Source organism: Bactrocera dorsalis, chromosome 2, assembly GCF_023373825.1.
Source record: "Bactrocera dorsalis isolate Fly_Bdor chromosome 2, ASM2337382v1, whole genome shotgun sequence".
NCBI classification, from domain to species: Eukaryota; Metazoa; Arthropoda; class Insecta; order Diptera; family Tephritidae; genus Bactrocera; species Bactrocera dorsalis.
The window spans coordinates 103,143,449-103,166,109 of record NC_064304.1 but is presented as its reverse complement, the minus strand read 5'-3'; the positions used below and the strand labels follow the sequence as shown (position 1 = coordinate 103,166,109).

The window sequence follows — 22,661 nt, the reverse complement described above, 5'->3', positions numbered from 1 at the left end:
AAAAATGCTTTAAAATTTATTTGTTTTCACCTCGTTGAAATAATCTCATATACTATTTTATTATGTTATCCTAAAAATATTAATATTAAAATCATATGGCAATATTATGTATAAAAATGTCAGATTGCTATTTGACGTTTTTTATTAGATTTAACTTAGACGCTTTGTGGTATATTGTTTTTCTGGTATAAACTCCGCCACGAAATCTCTTAAAGCCTCTTAATTTGTTTAATTTACTAATTGAAATGGCGATGGATCTTGAGAAAATCTGTCGAACTTGTTTAGGTCTTGGTGGTCCATTACTTTCTATATATGATGGTGGTGGGGGCGGTGGATGTATCGCTGATATGCTACGAGATTTTACTAAAACTAAGGTATGTACTCCTCAATAATATTAATTGGTGATTTTCTATACAATACTTATTATCCCCTGTGTAGCCACGACGAGAAGATAAACTACCCGAAAAGGTTTGTTTATCTTGTATTAGCGAGATTAATCGTTGCTACTCGTTTAAGTTGAAATGTGAGAACTCGTGCAGAACACTGAGGCAACTGGTACCTGATGCGCCTCCAGAAGAATCGCAAGAGGAGCTATCAAAAGTAAAGGTAATACAAGTTAATAAATGTGTACAAACGAATGCTGATGTGCCGAAACAACTTACTACTGTTCATACACAAACAAAAGAAAACGTGGTTTCGCAGACTAACCGGTATGTGCAAACGATACCAATATGTAATATAACACATAATAAATCAACGTCCCCTATAAATGTGAAATCAAATAATACCTTAAGATTTGATAAAATAAAATTAGAAAATACTTTAGGAGTTGAATTTGGCGAAGAAATTGAAATTGTCGAAAGTAGTAAACTTCAGCGCCGAAATAATGTGCAACACACTTTAGCACTCAAGCGCTGTCGGATAGATGAATGCTACGAAGAGGTTGAAGAAGATGGAGAAGAAATTATTATGGAATTGCATACAGATGATACGGATATTGTTGATAATTCAGAAGGAATTACATTATATTCGACACTGAATGCCGCCGTACAGGAGACAGAAGAAGTTAACGATGATACAACGACGTGTTATCAGCTAACCCATTCACAATCAGAAAATGAAAGCGAAAACGGAAACGTTGCTGGAAATAATGAGAACATCATTAGCGAAACGAATCAATTGCGAGATTGTGATGAAGAATTTGATGAAGACGGTGTTTATGCACGATTTATATACACCGCAGAAGAAAATGAAGCATTTAATACTGGCGATGGGAATACGCAATCCGAGGATTACAATTTCACAATTTTTAAAAATGATACTGGCGAAGCGGAAGTCTTAGCAAAGTCCACAGTGACAACGCGATCATCCTCAAAAGCGACTGAAGGAAAAAATGTTCGTGTGCTTAAAGACGAGTTAAAGTGTTGTTATTGTCCGATGACATTCGTTAGTTCTAAGCGCTTAGCACGACATGAATTAAAGCGGCATGCGAGTGAACAAACACGTAAAGAAAATGAATCGATTTCTGAACAGGAACCATCTAAGTCAAATGTAAGAAACAAATTATTGCGCTATTTATTATAATTGCAAACATTTTTGTTTTCTTTTGCGTCATTAGGTCACCTTAGAAAATTCGGAAATGAAAAATGATCATAATGAAGATAAAAATTTAAGCATAGCTGAACCGACACTTATAAAGAACACAATTTCAAGTACGTTGCAACCGATTGTACAGAAGACACAACCGGCTAAATTGATTCACTTTTGTGAGACTTGTGGAGCCGGTTTTGCGCTAAGAAGATCGTTAGTTCATCACAAAAAGCAAAATCTTTGCAATAAAACAACCTTTGATTGCGAAAAGTGCCAACGTGTTTTCATTTCGGAAGAGACATTGAAGGAACACCTACTAACGCATTTGCAAGATCATGAGTGCACCGAATGTGGCAAGCAGTTTGGCACAAATGATGAACTCGGTCAACATATGGTAGACGAGCATAAACGTAATTTAAGGAATCAATGCCCTATTTGCAAAAAAGGTTAGTGTGATAGAATCATTATTTATTTATTTTATTATATTATACTATTTATATTTTTTATTTTAATTTTTTTATTGTTACTATTTTCCTATTGATTCGGTTCTCCAATATATTAACCCAAACTTAAAATTGTTCACCCACAGTTTTTACCATATTATCCGCACTAAAAGATCATTTGCGTGTGCATAGCGGTGAAAAGCCGTTTGTGTGCGACATATGCAACAAAGCGTTTAGCCAAAAGACGAACTTAAAGCAACATATAATGCGACATTCCAAGGAAAAGAAATTCAAATGCGATGAGTGTGCGAGGACTTTTGTTACTAAGGGCGAACTATGTTCACATAGGCGTACACATACAGGGGAACATCCATTTCGCTGCGATGAATGCTTGGCTACATTTACAATATCGAGTTCGTTGGTGAAACACAAGCGTATACATACAGGTGAACGACCATACGCATGCGATCTGTGCCCGAAACGTTTTACGTCATCATTTACGCTAAAAAATCATAGACGCACTCATACCGGTGAAAAACCGTTTAAGTGTCGCTGGTGCAGCAAAACATTTACACAGAAACAGGATTGCGTTATTCATCATCGTACGCATACTGGTGAACGAAATCATCGGTGTCATGTGTGTGGCGAGAAATTTACACATTTAGGTACATTACGTACGCACATGAAAACACATGAGGCGAAAGATGTCGATGGTGTACCGAAAGCTGCTGCCCGAGGAAAAAGGGTTTCGACACGTAGCATTCTCAATACTTCTAAACGAGATAGTATGGATGGTTCAGCTTACAATATCACCATATTGGATGTTGAAGAAGACGATGGTGATGCTGATAGCGATGTCGATGGAGACACAACTACAGTTGTAACGGTGGCTCGTGAGGATATGGAACGTCTGGTGGCAGATGGTACGCTAGGTACGTGAGGAAAAACTTGTGCAACTAGCAATTGAGGAAGTTTAACAAGACATAAAAAATAAAGTAATAATAAATACATAAATAAAAAATTCTTAAATGTTTGAACTTTTTAAAATTTAATACAATAACTTGGTCAATTAAATATGTGTTTAAGTATTTTAATGCAGCGTGTACGTGTCACTTGTTTGGCTGTTTCAACTGATGTTATAAATTTTTAGTAGTGGCGCAGTTGATTGTTATTCATTTGGTGGTAAATTTACAATATTTCAGCCACCTTATATTTGTATATGTATTTATAAATTTGTGATGTAAGTTTTACGTAAATTGTCTCACTTGTGTCATCTGTCCAACGACAGGACCGCCGCTGTTACCACCACCTTCATCGAAACTATTTGCACTAGTTGACGGCGGTTCGGAATTGAACCAATTAATTAACGCATGGTGTACACTCTGCACACATTTACGCTGATCGGCAATCAGATTTTCCGAGTATTTTACATGATTTGCAAATGCCTCTTTCTCGTGTAATAAATCTTTGGACATACGATGCAGATCTTTGAGTATGGCTGAGCCCCACAATTGTACATGAATATCGGGTATTTTGGAAGCCAACTGCATAGCAGGTGTAACCATATTCATGCTTTCCTTCGAATTGCCAATGCTAAGGAAGACATGTGATAGTAGAACTAAAGAACAGGATGTTAAACGATTGAGGTCTTCAGCATTGGCCATTTTTAAGGTCTCCCGTAGGAATCGTCTAAAAAAGCAAATATATGACATTAGTTGCTATTTGAATTTGTATTATGATAATTCAATATTCGTTTTAACTTACTTGGCCTCGTGAAAACTGCTTTTATGAAACGCATGTAGTCCTTGCACATAATAAAAACCACCCATTAGTGCTTGACTACTATGCGTGTGCGTATTCTCTGTGGATACGGTGTCCAAAATTTGTTTTAGATCCTGTTCGCGCTTTGTGCGTAGAAAAATTATTGCTAAATTTAAATTAGCAAATAATTTTAGGTCACGTTCAGATGTTTCCATGACACAAGCTATGAATTGCCGTTCTGCGTGCTCATAAAAGCTAGTAGACATTGAGTATAAACCTAATAAACAATGTAGCTGTGCTGAATGACGCCGAAGTAAACCTCGATTGGGCGATGCAATGCAAACATCTCGCGCTGCTGCAATTTCGGTGATTGCCAGAATACGATTACCCATCACCATGCGACACATTACAATGTGCTCCAGTAATATCACCTTGAACACTGACAATATAGGTTTGTCATCTTGCGCTTTTAATTTTTCAATTTGTGTTAACGCTTTTTCTGTGTACTTTTGTGCCTTATCCATATAACCGGCCATCATTGAGTGCGATACCGTCACTAAATATACCAAAACATATAACTGTTCTTTAGGTAGCCACACGAACATTTCTAACGCGTTTTGTCCGAATATCGCTGAACCACGAAAAAAAAAAAACAAATTTGTAGGTGTTTTATTACATGAAATTATATACAAAACTATACCTTCATCGGTCGGCCAGTTGGGCGCCATTATTGTTTGGATCGACGTTTGCAATTGTTTTAAACTGGGTTTTACGGTTTTCACCTGACCCAACGCAAGATAATAGCAGACCTGCAGTACTAGGAAAAATACTTTCAAGTATTCCTTCTGATGAGCATTAGTTATATTGTTGTCAATAATTGCACCCGCCGTATTTAACAACGCTAATACATCGTTTGTCTTTCGCTCTATCATTAATATCATAGCGCGTGACAATAAAAATAACACTTTGAGATAAGTAGCACCGGTCTCCTCAGCTGACTCTACACCAACGGCCAATAATTCAGAAGCTAAAGAATACTCTCGATCTGAGGCGTGTATTTGCGCAAGCTGTAACAACAATTTGCAATGCCAAAAGACATTATGCTGCGACAATTCAACAGCCCGGCGCAGCATCGCCTTTGCTTGAGAATTTTGTTCCAACTGCAGGTGTAACTGTGCTAATAGCGAGGCGGTGTCAAATTTAACGTCATCAAAATGTACCAAAGTCTCAGAAAGTTTCCATGCAGTTTCTAAATGATTCCGCGCTAAATCGGTGTTCAATGTATAGGCCATCAATATCTGGCCCATTTGTAGGTGTGTGCGTGCTTCCACTTTTGTCGGTGGCTGGAAGGTGAACAACGCTTGTAAGCACTGTATACATTTCTTAATGTTTGGCGGTTTCGATGTACGAAAATGCTCGGCTAGGCCTAGCAATGATATATAGCAGGCATCCTGGGAAGGCGCTGTAGCAGTGCTTGTCGATGCCATCTCAATTCACCAACCACACTAACAGCAGCAGCAACAAATGCAATTGCTTCAGCTTGTTATAGTAGGATTCATAAATTACTGACGCAGATTTACTTATTATTGAGCCTTTTGTTATATATTTTCACAATTGTATTAAAATTTATTAAACTGATCACCTTCGCTTAATCAAAATATTGCAAAGTATTGAGGTGAATAACACATTTGGCACTTGTGGTGGGTTTATGGCATTTGGCATTTAGATGTTGCCGTATAATTTACTGTGAATGTAGAGTTATGGTTTTTCGATAATTCGAATGAGGTAATCTATAAGAATAATTTGCATTTGAAACAAATTTCTAAAAAAATATTTACTTCCATTTGGATTAAAACTTCTTAAAAAATATGTTTAAAAACTTGCATTATGGAACATTACACCTTAATTGTTTCTTAAGTTGGCAAAGCGAACAAGGGAAGCAATTATGGCCGATTCATATACAACTCTTGCATGGCTTTGCTTCAAGTATTTGTTTTGACAGATTTAGTTCAATGCATGCAAAGCAAAGTAAATGTTGGGTAACTCCATCTTTTCACGCTTTGCTAAATAACAGACGCCATTTTCATTAAAGAGCAGCACGAAAACAAAACTTTTTTTCGTTTTGCCGTTAAAGTATGAATTGTCAAAAGATACACGGAAAGTTGTATTAAAAAAGTCGACCTATCTACGTTCCGAAATTATCCATTGTGTTGAATAGCTTCATGTACCACGGATAACTATTGCATTAATGGTATATATTTGTGCCGATATTAACCGAAAAAAGACTGTCAAACCCAAAGCATAATCCAAAATTAATTTCGAAATGATTCAGTTGCTACAACAACCACCCAAATTATTAAAGATCTGGTTTATATGGGTAATTTTAATTCTTAAAATAATGTAGTTCAGACTAGCATTGGAGAACTTATGTTATACATATTTAAATAATTTATATTTAAATTTTTTTTATATTTGCTTTTTTTTTTTATAATATGTTTATTTATTTTTAGTATTTTATTAATCTTGATTTAGTTTAAGATTTTTTTAGTTTTTGTTTATTTATTTATTTATGTTAAATGTTCTTTGCAAGCATTGTTCTTCCCCAAACCCACAGAGAAACTATTATACCTTCAACGGCTATAGTTCAAAACTCAGCCAGAATTTTAGACATTATTACCGTTAAACAAATTAACGAAAATCTCGGGCTATTCCACAACATTTGCCGACATAAAAAAATTTAGCGATTACCATTATGTTGAACAATCATTTTTATTAAATAATTCAAATCAAATGAAATTAATGATTTTGCAAGTACACGAAAAAAGCCCATAAAAATATACTACCTATATGTATGTGTACGGATTCAGCGAAAATATTTATGTTTAAAGTATATTTTCTGTGTTTCTAGTTAGGATGCAAATATTATTTAACGGCTTAGAATAAAAAATCCTAAATTGTTTTCTCTAATGATCAAGTCGTTCTGTGACATAACTTATTGTTTAACTATTGTGTATTGTAGCGTTTGGTTTTTTGCGTAAACAAATATTTGCTTGTATGTATGTATGTAGGTAGTTGCATCAAAATTTTAACTGATACGCATAGGAATATCTGTGTAACATTGTTTGTGTTGTTTTGTTTAGCAATAAACTTGCAAATACTCGTATATGTATTTATGTATATATGTATATAGGACTATACAGCACATATATTACTATACAACGCTTTACATTTATAAATGAGTACGTATATCATATATATTTTGTTTTAACTATGGGCTTAAATGGTTGCAAATACGTATGTATGTATATAAACATCTGTATAAGACATAGTACTTTAAATGTGTTACTTTTATTTGATTTTGTCCTTTTAAATATGTTCAAACTTGCCTGGATGTAAATACATATGTACAAGCATATATAATATTACATAATAATTCAAACTCAATCTTTATCTGTATGTCTAGAATTCAATTCCATGCGACGTTGACGTCAAGTATTATTCCTACATGTTTAGTAAATTCAACAAACACTTTTTGTCCTTGTCTTAGAAACATTCAAAGAGAGAAAATCTTTAATTTTAGTATTACAACCACTTTTCACTTACAATATATGCATTTATGTATGTTTATACAATATTTAAATAACTTTTATTAATTGATGAATATGACGAAAGCATACATACACGTTAAAACAAACAAACAAAAACAATTTCACTGGTCAAAAACTGTATATTTGGTAATAAAAAGTTTTCATTAAAAGATCGAGCAGTTTGTATGTCAGCTAGTACCTGTATTCTATAGTGATCCGATCTTGACTCTTACTTAATTTGTTCGGAGTTTGTACAATTATTTTAACCAATAACCCATGCCAATTTGGTGTAGATATCTCGTCAAATAAAACAGTTTTCCACACAAGGACTTAATTTTGATTGTTCAGTTGTATACCTGCTCCACGGGGAGAAAATAACTGTACGTAATTTCGATCGACATCTCAAAAACTGAGGAACTAGTTCGCGTATGGGCATGGCTGAATCGACTCAGTTGGTCATGCTGATAATTTAAAAATATAAGTATATTTAATACTCTGCATATAAACGTATAAACTGTGTCTCAATTTATGTGCCCTGAAATTTTTACAAGTTTAAACACTGATATTAGCACATTCTAGCTCTTGGAAATGTCTATAAAAGTTTGGCTTTTCATTATTTTATATGTAAGGAGGAATAATATGCAGTTTTTTAAACATTAAAATCATATTAATAAATACATGACATTAACTGAACATTTTCGAAAGTGTTGTGTTAATTTCTTCAAATTCATCATTAAATTACATCTCATATAAAACTTGTTTACATAACTGCATTTTCATTGATATAACAGGTCAAGTATTGCCTTTTCAGCAGAATTTATCCAAACCAAATTCTGTAGATTTATGCTGTGACGACAACAACAACGCATGTAAATAAATTGTTTGGTCTTTTTCAATGTTTTCTTTCTTATTTGTTGAGTATTGTATGTTATTATTTAGCTTATAGTTTAATTTTTTTTTAATTATCTTTACTCATTGACCTGAATATAAGTCGAAAAACCTAACTTCAGTGTTTGCTTAAAAAAAATATGTACTTACGATTATATCTACTACTTAAGCAGCCTTTTTGTTTTTAGGAGAAATCTAATTGAAAATTTTAAATATCAGCTAAATATAATTATCTTTAATATATAATTATATATCGGTAATTGAGCAAATAATATTTACAATTGTTTAGTAAAAGTTTCGAAATCAATAGCAAGTTATTCTTAATTATGCGTTACTTGATATACTTGAATACACAAGAAATTCGTGTTTAAATTAACTGAACAATGTAAGACATACCATGTGAATATGCGTATACATATGTATTTATAATTTAAATATGCAACAACGCACAGTAGAACTTAATTTAGCTAAAAAAAAAAAGCCTTATAAACTGTTTTTGCTTTACAAAACATAGGAAGCAAACTTCTTAATAATTTTAAAGCCTACAATTGTAAATCATTTAAAGGTGTATGTATGTATGTATTTACAAATACTTTATAAATATACATGCATTTATTACGTTAGGTTTGTGAACACAATAGAAGATTAAGGAAATGCTGTTAATTTAAAAGGAAACCATGGCAAAATCTGTCGAATTATGCAATTCTCATATGGAAGGCAACGGAAAAACGACAAAAAAAAAGCTGCTTTAAGCTTACATTCACTTATGTCAGTATGCATGTATATAGGTAAATATAGTTTCCTTTGTATTGCGGCTTTGCCAAGGATACTTTATTCGTAGCGGAATTGAGTTACACAAAACTGTACTGGTTATCGACCGCGCGTGGGCCCATTTCATTTGCGTTCAAATCGTTAATGCTTGCCACTCTTGCACCACTAAGGTGTGGATTCTGTAAATGACAATCGAATGCAAATACATATAAATAAATGAATTTTTATTTTTTTACGTAATATAGCCAACAAACAAGCGAAAGAAATGTTTCGCCATCCTTTGTGAAATTTGTAAGATGCGATTTGTAAATATTAGTATTGTCATAATAAGAAGCAATGTCACTTTTGTTAAGCACGCCAATATACTCCTGTTGAGGAGGTTTAAGATTTAGATCGGTTATCAAATTTTGCTTTGTTTTGATTTCGTCATCAATGTTTGTTGGCTATATAAGTTACAACGTATGTAAATATGTACCGGTGATTGCAGTGATACTGTTGACGTGCGTAATTGTGGCGTGTTTAATTGCTGTTGTTGTTGCTGCTGCTGCTGCGGCGGCGGTTGCTGTTGCTGCTGATGTGATTGCTGTTGCTGTGCTGATATTTGCGGCGGTTGTACATGTACATGATGGTGATGCGGCGGCTGCGTTTGTTGCTGCTGCTGGTGTAGGAACGGTAACTCAATTTCGCACGTTTTTAAGCGCACACTCATGTTCATTGTGATTACATGTTGCGGCTGCAATCCGCCAGTAAACAAATGCAATTGTGGCATGGAATAATAGGAAGAAAAGAAAATACATGGCACTTTGATTTTGAATACGTGACACGAACACATTGCGTGCGACTGGTGTTAGTATTATTTGATTTTGTTGTGGAAAGCTGATGACTCAGATCCATGCAACTAAACGTAAAAAGGATTTTCAATACAAACATACATAGTTATGCATATACTTATAGATATGAAGAGAAAAAGTATCTAAGATATTACGAAAAAAAAATAATAACAATAATTAAAATATTACAATAAAGGAAATTGTGCTAATTTTAACATACACAAACTAGATGAAAATAAAAAGTTAAGTAAAATATTACTTATTTTAAATTTAAAATCAAAGCTACCATTAAATTTGTACATAATATTTGATTTTGCACAACTTTTTTTGTAGTTATATTGTAATGTTATACGCTTGATGCTCCTTGTCCGTATTGAAAGCAAGTCAAGTGCAAAATTTAATGGAGCCGTGTTGAATTGTTGTTCAACGATGTCAAAAAAATTAGAATTTACACAAAAAAAAAATTCAAAATAAAATACGAAAACATCAAATCAAAATCATCACTGACACTGAATGGACTCCAAAATTTAGGCTATCTCACATGTCTCGGTGATGGATGCTGTTGCTGTTGTTGTTGTGGTTGATGCCCACCGTTTGTTTCAGCATTGCTGCTGGCATCAATTGTGCCGCTACACGAAGTTCCTTGATTATGTACCCACTCGGTTAGTGTAACGTCAGATGTGCCGCCCGATTCTAATGGTATTGGATTGTGCCGGAAGTGCTCGAGCATCTCCTGTATCGAAGGAAACCATAAATGCTGTACACGGCATTGGCCCTTCTCCGACAAGGTCATACGTAAGTGTTTAGCACGCCCTTGAAAATTGAATGTGAGCACAAATTCACCTTTGCGCGTCTCACTTTGACGCACTAAAAAGAAACCATGTCCTGCTGCTTCTGAATGTAATACCATACGTGCTGCCTCTGAACGCGGCAGTGTACCATGAAACCAGGGATACTGTCGCATTTCAGCCGTTAAATCCGCTACATTTATATCCAGTTCAGAATCACCTTCGGGTTCGAAATTACTCGACGCCGATAGGCGTTGTTCACCGCGTTCGCCAGGTCCGACACGTCTCGGCGGTATATCAGGTATACCATCTATTGCATTTCCATCATTACCAATAGTTGCCGTTGCACCTACTCCCCCATTTCCAGATACCAGTGCATTGTCCGATTGTGAACTGCTTGGGCCGACATTGCCGTTAGAACCAAGTATGTTTGTCTGATGGTATTGTGGATTATTAATGCCACCACTGCGTGGAATAGTACCATCTGTGGAAGTTAAATTGCCACTCGGACTCATAGCCATTGAAGTTGTTGCCGAAATACCACCCATTATGCCACCGACACCACCACCACCAGTAAGCAATGCATCTGCCGATTCTAAAGGCAATTGCTGCGTAGGCGGTGTACGCATGCAGTAACGTATAGTGGCTAACCAGCTGTGCATTTCATCACTGCTCTCTGCCTCAATAACATATTCCATATTGTTATCTGCCTTCAATACAAAAGTGTTTTCACGGTCGGGCATTTCAAGCCGAGTTGTTTTTCTTGCCTCCGATATTAGGAAACAAAAAACGCCACTTCGAGGCTGAAATAAATATTTTTTTATAATTCTAATGAAGCGTAAATATATTTAAAATTAACGCTGAGAAACCTTTGTAGCTTTAGGTGGCGTATAGAACTCCAACATATAACCGCCAACAGCTTTCACTAGTGCCAGACGACATTTTTCCCATTTTTGCGTGCCAGTTGGTTGATCCAAACTTTCGGGTGTTAAATTATAGACGTAACCTTCTTTACGACATTCAACAATAATTTTCGAGATCTTTGTCTTGCTGTGTTTGCTACCATCTAAATCATCGCTGTTCTTATGAAAAAGCGTCTGCAGGAATAAGAAATTCTAATATTAAATATATTAAAATGAACTGTTCTATATTATGATATGTATATAGATAACTATTAGAATTGGTAAAATTATTGCCCACCTTGCCCTTGCGCAGACCTTTAAACGAAAGGCGTCGAAAGAATGCTTTTTGAAAGATTTTCGGCGAATCTTCCGCTGTGTTGCCACTTTCTTCTAATGAATTTCCATTACCAGTCTACAAATTAAATGGAAAGAAAATTCATTGAAAATTCTTAAATACGTTGCCCTCAAGGAGAACTAACCTTAAGATTGTTACGTCTATGACAGAATTCAGTTTCGAAATGATCCACAAATGCTTCGGCAAACTTTTGTCCGAAGCTCCGATAGGAAATATTGCGCGCCTCCTCGGGTGGCAAATTTCCATTTATATAATTTATGCAAGCCTTAGCAAAATCAGCTGCCGCTACACGTGAATGACGTTCACAGAATTCTTCCCAACTTGTGCCATAAGCATATGAAGTACCACTAGCAGAACTCATATTTGGTATAAGATCACCGCCTACGGCACCACCGCTGCTACCACCAACACTACTTCCGCTAGCAGGCCCAATATAGCCACCAGCGGTAAAAGTATTTGTTGTACTATTTCCGCCCATATTATTATTATTCTTCTTTATCCGGCACGAAAATGTCTGAAGTAAATATTCTACAAATTAATAAAGTTATATAATCTTGTATTTGGCACTTATGTAAATACATATATTATTTCTAACTTAACTCATAAGCCTCTAAACTTGATTCTGAGATGTTATTTGTAATTTAGGTAGAGATACATATAACATACATTTGTATACTTTTTTATTTTAGCATCGTTTTATTAAATGGCTTGTCGCATATTTTTAATTCGAATAAATAACTATTTTATGAAAGAAATTGCTGTTATCACTTTTTATGCCAATAACACAAATAAACCCGTTTTTTAATATGAACTAAATTATTACAGACTTTTTTGAATTTCTTGTGATATCCTTCAATTATATATATTTTAAGTTCGTTTTTTTTTTAAGAAATAAGTTCAAAAGAAAAACAAATATTTACTATAAATGCAAAACATATACTTATGTAGATGTGTATATTCAATTACATACATATACATATGTACATACCTAGTTGGAACTAAATCCCCATTTATATTTTTAGCAAACGCCTAACAAATATTTCTTTGCTTTGATTCAATAATTATTAATCCGTTTAATTGTATATCAATTTGACTAACAATATTAAAAAGTTTTATTTAATATGATTATGATATGCGATCAATTCGAGAAAAAATACTACAAAATTGTGGGAAAAGTAATATTTTATCAACGTTTGGTCAAAAAAGCGGCATTCACCTTAAGTAAATATATTCAACCAGCTGTCGTAATTTAAATTTTAGTTATATTAAACTCACATTGAAGTTATTGATTTCTTAAATAAAAGTTATTTCTCTGTTAAGATGCGCATTTTCTCATATGCTTCACGCCTCTTATTGTACACATGGATTTTCTCGTCCTAAGAACGAGAAACAGCACTTATTTTACATTAGACTTATCTAAGCATTTTCAACATATTTATGATATATTTTCAATGCTTTGTTACACATCTTCTTTTATTAATATAAATTTATTTATTAAAAATTTGTTTTTAAACGGTTTTATAAATAAATAAAAGCGGAAAAGCTGGAAAACGCACTGAAGAGAAGAAAAAATTTTCACTTTGCTATTGTAAACGATATTGCCAACTATTCCTTACGCACAACAAAGATGTTGCCAACTGTAGATATGAAATTAATTGCCAACTACGCATATGAACGTTAGGCTAATCACAGGAGCGTATTTGTCATCTAAAATTGTGTGTTCAATTAAGAATTTAGAGCCGTTATTTTCAAAATTATTTATAAATATTATTTGAAAAATTAAAAGAAAAAACTAAAATAAACACGACTTTCTAGCCACATTTTATTGGAAACATATGGCACGTTTCCTGCGGCTTAGGTTAGATTACTTTAATACAACCAACATAAACCATACCATCCAAGCGAAGATTAGATAACCGCTACAGCAGCAACATATTGTAGAAATCTTGTCAGATGCAGATAAAGTTTAGAAAACACTGGCACTGGTTTCATATATATTTTTTTTATTGTTAAACAATTTACTTATATTTAAAATTATATCAAATAGTTCAACATAAAAAATTTGCATTTATATTAAATATTATACCTTATTTCATCAGTTTTTGCTAAATCTTATGCAATTTACTTGTAATTAGTAAATTAATACAATAGTAATAAGAATAAAAAAAACTAATTTAAAATTCAACGTTTTACATAATACTTACGAATATATAAGTATATTCAAAAATTGCCTTTACTTAATAGCTACCCTTGTGTATTTTATTTTACAAGTTTTATTTTGTAAAATATTTCTATCGATAAGTGCTGCGATTTGTTTTGTTGTGTATTCAAATTTCATCTGCAACTTGAAAATGGTATGAGTTGTGTAAATACAAATACATATACTGTCGTATTTTAATAAACACTCTTTTGAAAAAATAATCTCGAACAGTTTTGTTTTGCCATATGCCATATGAATTTTACTTATGAGGTTAAAAAATCTTCCAACTATTAGAATGAAAACATCGATGGGTTCATTGAGAGATATAGAAAGATCGTGTCGAAACAAATTATATATATAAAAGTGTTACGTTGTCTATTAATGTCTTTGCTTATTGTTTATAAGAAATGCATCGGTTTTAAGTTGACGTTTGTTTATTGTTTGCTGAGATATGATGAATAATTTGTATAATTTCAGATAAGATGTTTATCTACCGAATTGTCAAAGTGAGCCTAAATAAATATAAATTCTCTATTAAATTTCAATAACCATAAAATACACATTTAAGTGTGTGCAAAAGATAATAAATATAATAATTCTGATCTACAAGTTACTCACAAATTAAACTTTTACGCAATTTTCTAAAGTGATTCCATAATATTGATTGTTGAAATTATTAATTTTACAGTATTTTTCTTCGTTGAAAGATTATTATAAAATGCTGATTATTTGCGCTTTGAAATTAACTATAATAGATGCGCATTAAGATTATAAATGTGTACATAACATTTTTTAGAATTTTCATAAAACCTCTATTAATACACTTTCATTGACAATCGGAGGATACAAAACCCGAAATTACACTAACTTGAGTGCCACCAACAGTAAAGGCGCTCACTATTCTGAGTAACAGTGCTTTAAATTCATTCTAACATCTTTGAGCATTTCTATAATTATTACAATGTATTTGTAATTATAATTTTAATAAAAAATTGTTTATTTTCGATCAGATATAATAACGAAATTTTAATTTAAATACAATTAAAAGTTGAAACTATTGCTTAAGGTATCCGTTTTAGTTTTCCATTTTTAATAACAGATTTGATAAATAAAAAAAATCATAACGGAAAATTGAACGTTAGGACCCACTGCAGCACTTTGCATTTGTTTTGTAACAGTTAAGTGACTATAAACTAATAAATTGTTTTCAATATGTCACAAAATACATATGTATGTAATGTGCTGCTATCAATTAATGAAATGGTTTCAAACAGATATTAAAAAGATATTTTATTGGCTGGTTCGGATTTTGCTTTTAAATGGAGTATAAAAACTCAGAGTGTATGTCTGTGACCAAAAAAACTTTGCATTAACAATTTATTAATAACGATATCTCATAAATGTATAAATTAATACATGTTCTTGTACAATGTACACCTGTATAAACAATTTTTTTGTTTAAAAGTGTCTAAAAACTTAGATTAAAAATGTAGTTATTGAAACTTTTTTCCAACATCCAAAGGATAGGAGAGCTTAATTTATTTACTCAATTCAGTTAGATTTAATTCGAAATGTATAAAATGTTTATAGGACAGCACTTGTTGTTGTTTTTGTAGCGGCAAAAAACATTGCTGAAGTAATTTCAAGGAATGGTGACGAGTTGACAATGCTTTGCCGGGTATAAATTCAGCCCGTCCCGTTTACGTAGATTCTGTGACATGCGCTGCTACTGTGAACATGCGCTGCTACAGCGAGATATCATTGTTTCTTTAACATAAAAAAAACTTAAAAAGGTTGATAAAGATTGGCCCTCTAATGTATTGTTCATATATTCTTTAATTGTTTACTAATTTGCTTTAAGCGAGTTTTAATAAAATTCAGTTCTATATAAATTAACGAAATTGATTCGTTCAGATGATAGTTATACCTAATGAGTGGCTTAATGAGTACTGTTTATTGTATGCATGTATTTTTTGTGTGTCTGTATATATTTATACATTTCTATAGAACTCATCATTCTTAACGTGCGGATGTAGATTCTTAAGATGATATACTGAGGCATGTATGTATTTTGTATATGGAAATATGTAATCATACATCGACATTGCTGTAATATTTATTTTTCTCAAGTGCGCTAAATTTTGGCTTTTTTCACTATTTAATACATTGTTGTATTAACGGATGTTTTACATACAAATACGTTACTATTATTGAATCTCATTTTCATATCTGAGCGCATTACACTTAAATGTTACTATATTTTAGTTCAATGAATATTTTTTAATGAAAAATAAACATGTAAAAATTAAACGTAAAATGAGTAAAAATTTTTTCTTGTCTTAAACTCTTGATTCAGCATACATACTACGTATTATTCACAACCCCCACCCTCATGCATGCTCCAAGTTGGTTTATGTCTATTATTATAATTAAAATACAAAAACTAAAATAATTCATTCCTTGTATAAACGTAGTTCGTTAAACGTATACGAAGGAAAAAAGAGGCTAAGCACTCAGACTTCCAGTTGCTTTGATGGTTGTTGCGTGATGAACGGTTCACTCCACATGCGTCGCAAGTCGCCCTATAAGGAATTATAAAAATAGCTTTTAAATTTATGAATATTTCAGTGCCAAAATAAATTTGAGGAAAAATAATGAGTAAATAAATATACCGACAATTATGGAAAAAATCTTAGTACTTTTATAAATAGTATTTTTACAATTTCTGAATACAAAAGAGCTGTAATTTGCACCCCTAAATATAGTTGTTTTTGAAAGAAAAAAAATTTACCTTCGGCTGCAACAATATATATATTACCCTTATAGGTTCATGTTTTCTTACCAGTGCTTAATTTTGATCGTTCAGTTTGTGTTGCAGTCTTATGCTATGGTGGCCCGATTTTAGGAGTTGCCTTGGACAATAATACCTGCCAAATTTTGTGAATATATCTTGTGAAATAAAAAACTTTGCATATAAGATCTTTAGATCGTTCAGTTCGTATGGCGTTTCGATAGCATCGGTTCCGACTTCCTGATTAGAAAAGGACATGTGCAAAATTTCTCAACAATATCTTAAAAACTGAGAGATTAGTTCGCGATATACAGACAGACGGACAGACAGTCGGATATGACTAAATTGACTCCGATCAGGTCGTCAGGTGTTATAAACAATATTTATTAAAATTTCTATAGCCATTTCGGAAAACAAAAGGAGCTGTATTTTCCACACCGAAATATATGTACATTTTTTTATTACAAATATATTACCTTGAGATAAGCCATAGTCAACAACGGCAATAACGTGAACGGCACCAAGTATAATAATGCCGGTTGTGCTGCTTTGAAAACTTCTGAGCTTACGGTAGCGGTTAGCAGCCCAAGAAAGTAGCTATAACAACACAAATTTTGTTGTTTTATTATTATTGAAAATGAAATATTGTAAACAAGATTAATATAAATACATTTTATGTGAGTAATTATAAGTGATATATATCACTTAAAAATTACACATTATAATGGACTTACCCCAATAAGGAACAGTGAAAGTAGGTAAGCCTCGAACCGACTCCTTTCGGTGGCTGCAACGTGGGATCCGTAGTTATCCCCTGCGATTTCTTATATGCATCATAACGCAAAACAAAGCATAACAGTAAACCCGGCATCACAATATCACCTAGACCCAACATTGAAAAATGTCCACTATTGTGTATGCTTGGAAAAACCAATTTGCCTGGCAAGTTAAGTTTCGGTGGCTCTTTCACAATACCCCCCAAGTTTAGTTTTCGCGCTACTATGCCGACCGGATTGTCAGCAGGCCTGGTGGCCACCTTAACCATCACGTTTGTGCTAAAAATATACGATGAAAAGAAAACCCAGAAGACGTCGTAGATGAGCAGTCCAGTTAGCAAAAGTGTAGACACCTTAAGACTTGGCAGGCGTACAAAAGCGATAAATGCCACACATAGACCCATGCCCATTGCTGCGAAATATTTTAAAGAGGTGAGTAAGCAACAGATAAATATTGATAGATGCATTTCGATGAAAGAACTTACCATCCATTAACAGCCAATGTCCGGTGAGTACCCAAATGCATACAATTGACACAGAGAGCGCAAAACTGAATAATTCAGCTGCAGTAAAGCGACCACATATACCAAACGATATGCGATTACCATCGGTGCATGGTCGTATTATGTACTGACACATGGGCAATAGCAGAAAGGCTAAAGCCACCGTTGCAATTACTGTAAATTATTAAAACAAATAATCATTAAATTATGCTTAATTATGTACGATAAGGTGGTCCAACGAGAATCAACTCACTTGCTGTACAAACGGCGAAAAGTAATTGCATTGAATCGAAAAAGAAAAACATAACCAACAATGAAACTGAAGCTCCGAGTGGCAAGCACAATGCATGCATTGTATCGAGCGTTGCGAATTTGCCTAAAGAATATAAAAATTATATTATAATTTGTTAAAGAACAAAACAAAAGAAAAAAAGTTAGTTGTGATACCCACTGGTCTCTTGTTCCACAGGTTCCCCTGTTAATAAATTCATCATTGATTCACTACGCTTCTTCTGTTCACGTTCACGAGCCTCCTGTTCAATATTCAAACTACGAAAACTGCCATACACGATCAACAGCATCGAAATGAGACAAGTGGAGACGCGTGAAGAATCCATGACATTCGATGTCCAATGTACTTCGCGATATTCTGTGGTAGCGGACTGTGCGTTAAGACTACTGCTATCGACGACTGCTGCTCCTGCTCCCCCGCTCACTATGCCGTGCGACATTGCGCGCCGTAATTGATAACAGCTTGTTCGTAGTCGTATGCTATTGTGCGTTGTACGCTTGCGCACCAGCGTCTAACGCCACAAACACACGCACACACACCCCCTTATGGTTATGTACACTAGATGTGAAGTGCTTAAATCAATATTAATGCACCACCTTTTCCTCTAGCACACCAAGTGTTATACATACATATAAGTATATTTAATTATTTTACTTTCGCTTCGGCCTGCGTGATAGTATTGCTTAGTTTGTTGTTTGTCTGCGTCGACTGCCTGCCGCCAAAGTACCATGTATGTATGTAGTTTGACGGGTACGTTTGCTGATAATGTGGCTTTTAGATACCTGCTAAGTAAACAGAGCTCCTGCTCAATGTGTTATTATCCATGCACACGGTTTAACAACAGCGCTGCTGCGCTGATTGCCTTATCAGCAGGGCAGGCAGTGGAACAGCGAATGGTTACAACCTGAGACCCCAGCGTGTTGTGACAATATTGCAGCAATTATTGGGATACCATAAAAAAAGCAAACAGTGCAAAGTAGACTGATCGTGCATTGACTTTTATACGTTTACTGAAATAAAAAATAACAACAATGTATAATAATTCAAAAAATGTAAATAAGCTTCTTGATATTATATAAAAAAGTTTTCCTTTATGTATATATATTTTATATACAAATAACTGACGAATATAAAATATTATATTTATGAAGCAGATAAGAAGTAAAATCTTGCTGCTTTTTTTTTATAAAAATTTCATAACCTATCGGTCTAAAAAAGATCAATATGTATGTATGTTCATAGATAAAACGCACATTTAGATCTACGTATATTATCAAAAACAGTACTTAAACATACACAGATTGTCGCATAGAAACCCTCGGAAAGGTGTTTAACTCGAAAGAGAAACAGTACAATATCTTTGAGTTTGTTTACACAGATGTTACCTGGCAAGAATGTTTCCTGTAGGAAGGGGATATATTTACGAAACACGTTTTTTAGAATTTGTCACCAAAATAGACCATAACAAATGATATAATTAAAGAACAAAAAAGTAATACATTTTAGGATAAGAAGTTATATGTCAACAAAAATAAAAGCTGTAGTTATTTGTAGTTGTCTTATTTGTTTTTATACACTTGCCTAAGTATGTAGTATACAAATGATACAATTGAATAACAAAAAAGTAACATATTTTAGGAAAATAAGTTATAAATGTCAACAAAAATAAAACTTGTATTTGCAGTTGTCTTATTTGTTTTTATACACTTGCCTAAGTAAGTATGTAAGTAAATAAAAAAATAAAAAAATACATACATACATATGTACATATTGAATATAGCTTGCAGTTGCGGATTGGAACACAAATCCCCCAGCTCAGTTGGTAACCTAGAAATGACGAACTTTCTGATTTTTCGTCGAATTAGTACAAAACAATACCTAATTATCTCATTCGCAGCTTTATGTTTTATAATTATAATAAATATTCACTTAAAAATTTTTATTAAGGCGTTACAAGAGTTTCACGGCTTCAAAAAATTGTTCCTTTTTGTCTTATTTAATTGCTCAAGTTGATCCAAGCAATAGTTTTCGAAATACATCCTCTATAGCAACTTAAAACTTGGAACCTCGCTTTTATAAAAACTGTGTTTTCAAAGTCGGTTGTCAAGACTTCTCGCTAACTACTCAACCGATATTAATGAAATTTTACTCTTCGAGATATAATTTACGGGGTCCTAAACGACGCAGTTTTTTAAATTACAGCTATTAAAAAAATCGAGGAACTTAATAAAAATAAAAAGTTTGATTCACTCTTTATAATAAAAAAAATTGAATAGACCTTTTTTTCTTGGGGAAACCCAGGTAACCCCTTAACGAAGTACAGAAAACTTCAGCAAATACCATATTCATACTATATATTTCAACAAATCTCATATATGGTACATATTAGTATTTTGAATTGTTCATACTTGAAATGAGTTTCAATTGTATAAGTCATACGTTCAATATTAGATATAATAAGTTCCTTATTTTTATCAAGAACTAAATAAATTTTTCACGATCCTTTTGCAATTTTTTTTTGCAGTCGAATAATAATTGTATTATTGTTTTGCATAACTTGAGATTTGCCGATTCTCAGGTCGCCGATTTATTATATATACGGGTAAACTACCATCTGCACAAATATGTTTTTTTATTCCATCTTTATTAAGAATAAATTGAAAATAAATAATGAAATGCCAGTACAGGATGCTCTTTTGAATCCTTTTTTATATAAATATTTTTACTCTAAATATATACAATTGTATATACTACAGAGAGAACGGTATATGTTGCCATTAGCAAAACAAAGAAGAAAACTTATACGAAAAGTTTGCTGTAGAAAGAAGAATACGAAGTACCACATTAAAAGGAATGAAAAAACGTATGTTGTTTTTGTGTTATAGCCATTATCTTCATAATTACAACTTTATTATATACAGAAAATTGTAATTGTAGCAAGCAATATAATAAGAAAGTTTTCGGCTTCAAAAAGTTTTCTTCAAATATTATTAGGGGCTTAGAAACTTTACATTCATATAGCATTTCTGTGCAAAACTTGTAGAAACCCGAAATTATTTTAAATGAAAAGATAAACCGATTTTTATTTAGTTAATTACTCTTAGCATACATATGTATATTTCGTACCATTATCTAGTCTTTTCTAACTTTAAGTATTTCTTCGCTTACAACTTACTATATATGTAAGTGCTGAAGTTTTTCACTTTGCCTAAACACATTTCCACAGCACTTTTCTTCTATAATGCACACAGCTTACGTCAAATCTGCGAGAAAATATTTTTATATATAAACCCACAATGGATACTAGCATATTTGTACATATTTCATAAAAGTTTACACCTCTTGTATATATCTGGTAGATAGCTTTAATAGTTTTTTAGTGGCTTTCTTCACCCTTACATTTTTTAATTAATATATATTCCATTATTTGATTCAATCCGTTTACACTTGAACGCACTACAGCACTGTGCACAAAAACTATTCGCAGGTTTCTTTCTTATTGCCCATTTTCATGTTTAATCCAATAGTGTTTGCTTACCTTTCCTCATATATGTATTTATGTTAACTTTCTCGCTCTCTTATTTATTATCATTTATTATTTCTGCGCTTTCATTGCTTTTTGAATGGGGTGACCAGATATATTTTGTTTTATATTTCTTTTTAGATAAATTGATTGTCTGTATAATCATAATTAAAAAAAATCAACAAAATTTCACATGGGCAGTTCCTTCTTTACAGTTTTTTTAACAAAATAGTATATTTAAGGAAAAACTCGATTTTGTTTATCTATGTGCAGTTAGAATTCTTAGACTTTTAGTAAAGGTTAGTGCATTATTTGCTGCTAACCGAATATTAAGGTCTGGTAACATGTCTCAGTTTCCTGTGGTTCAGCTTTCACAATTCGTAACATTTACGCCGAAATGCATTTTGCTCATAATTTTGTTTTAGAATCACTTCTGCAATAAATGATTATTTCTGAAATCTTCTTTAAATAACTTATTCAATGAAAATTTTGTGAATAAAACTACTACATTCCGTCAACTGCAATTCACGGCCCTATTTTAAGACATCCTCACAACCAAGTTGTAAGGAAATAAATGTAGTACTGTCATTGCAAATTACATCTGGGTTGATGTTGCATCATATAGTGTTGCTATAGTGCATTAAAATTGCATCGTACTTTA

At 32.9% G+C, this 22,661-nt stretch overlaps 4 protein-coding genes across 18 annotated transcripts in view; 1 reads left to right on the top strand and 3 right to left on the bottom strand.

Moving 5' to 3' along the window:
• The first annotated feature begins 126 nt into the window (after window positions 1-126).
• LOC105230442 (uncharacterized) overlaps window positions 127-22,661 on the top strand; it is a 29,929-nt gene continuing 7,394 nt past the window's right edge. Inside the window, exons 1-6 of the mRNA XM_049447078.1 lie at window positions 127-374; window positions 439-1,551; window positions 1,619-2,036; window positions 2,180-2,965; window positions 10,840-11,082; window positions 11,137-11,290. Coding sequence (XP_049303035.1) covers window positions 246-374; window positions 439-1,551; window positions 1,619-2,036; window positions 2,180-2,965; window positions 10,840-11,082; window positions 11,137-11,290 — 2,843 coding nt within the window. The 5' untranslated portion in view covers window positions 127-245. The remainder of the gene's footprint in view (window positions 375-438; window positions 1,552-1,618; window positions 2,037-2,179; window positions 2,966-10,839; window positions 11,083-11,136; window positions 11,291-22,661) is intronic.
• LOC105230443 (MAU2 chromatid cohesion factor homolog) lies at window positions 3,063-5,476 on the bottom strand. Its single transcript, XM_011211206.4, has 3 exons — window positions 4,495-5,476; window positions 3,798-4,425; window positions 3,063-3,722 (listed from the first exon to the last, which is right to left on the bottom strand). The coding sequence occupies exons 1-3, from the start codon at window positions 5,279-5,281 to the stop codon at window positions 3,281-3,283; spliced, it is 1,857 nt and encodes a 618-aa protein (XP_011209508.3). The 5' UTR covers window positions 5,282-5,476; the 3' UTR covers window positions 3,063-3,280.
• LOC105230444 (SH2B adapter protein 1) lies at window positions 6,539-13,517 on the bottom strand. Of its 11 annotated transcripts, none has more exons than XM_049448443.1 (8): window positions 13,132-13,516; window positions 12,904-13,008; window positions 12,040-12,443; window positions 11,859-11,972; window positions 11,528-11,773; window positions 10,412-11,461; window positions 9,516-9,773; window positions 6,539-9,219 (listed from the first exon to the last, which is right to left on the bottom strand). In XM_049448443.1, the coding sequence occupies exons 3-8, from the start codon at window positions 12,391-12,393 to the stop codon at window positions 9,121-9,123; spliced, it is 2,121 nt and encodes a 706-aa protein (XP_049304400.1). In that variant the 5' UTR covers window positions 12,394-12,443; window positions 12,904-13,008; window positions 13,132-13,516; the 3' UTR covers window positions 6,539-9,120. The 11 variants fall into 11 exon arrangements, with proteins under 11 accessions (XP_049304400.1, XP_049304401.1, XP_029407922.2 ...); XM_049448444.1 differs by having other exon boundaries at window positions 12,040-12,429; XM_029552062.2 differs by having other exon boundaries at window positions 13,191-13,516.
• On the bottom strand, window positions 15,462-22,573 carry LOC105230445 (signal peptide peptidase-like 3). Of its 5 annotated transcripts, none has more exons than XM_029552065.2 (8): window positions 21,796-21,940; window positions 21,653-21,740; window positions 18,637-19,487; window positions 18,439-18,561; window positions 18,168-18,359; window positions 17,641-18,094; window positions 17,383-17,503; window positions 15,462-16,697 (listed from the first exon to the last, which is right to left on the bottom strand). In XM_029552065.2, the coding sequence occupies exons 3-8, from the start codon at window positions 18,914-18,916 to the stop codon at window positions 16,629-16,631; spliced, it is 1,239 nt and encodes a 412-aa protein (XP_029407925.1). In that variant the 5' UTR covers window positions 18,917-19,487; window positions 21,653-21,740; window positions 21,796-21,940; the 3' UTR covers window positions 15,462-16,628. The 5 variants fall into 5 exon arrangements, with proteins under 5 accessions (XP_029407925.1, XP_011209516.1, XP_011209517.1 ...); XM_011211214.4 differs by having other exon boundaries at window positions 21,877-21,940; XM_011211215.4 differs by lacking the exons at window positions 21,653-21,740; window positions 21,796-21,940 and adding an exon at window positions 22,016-22,573.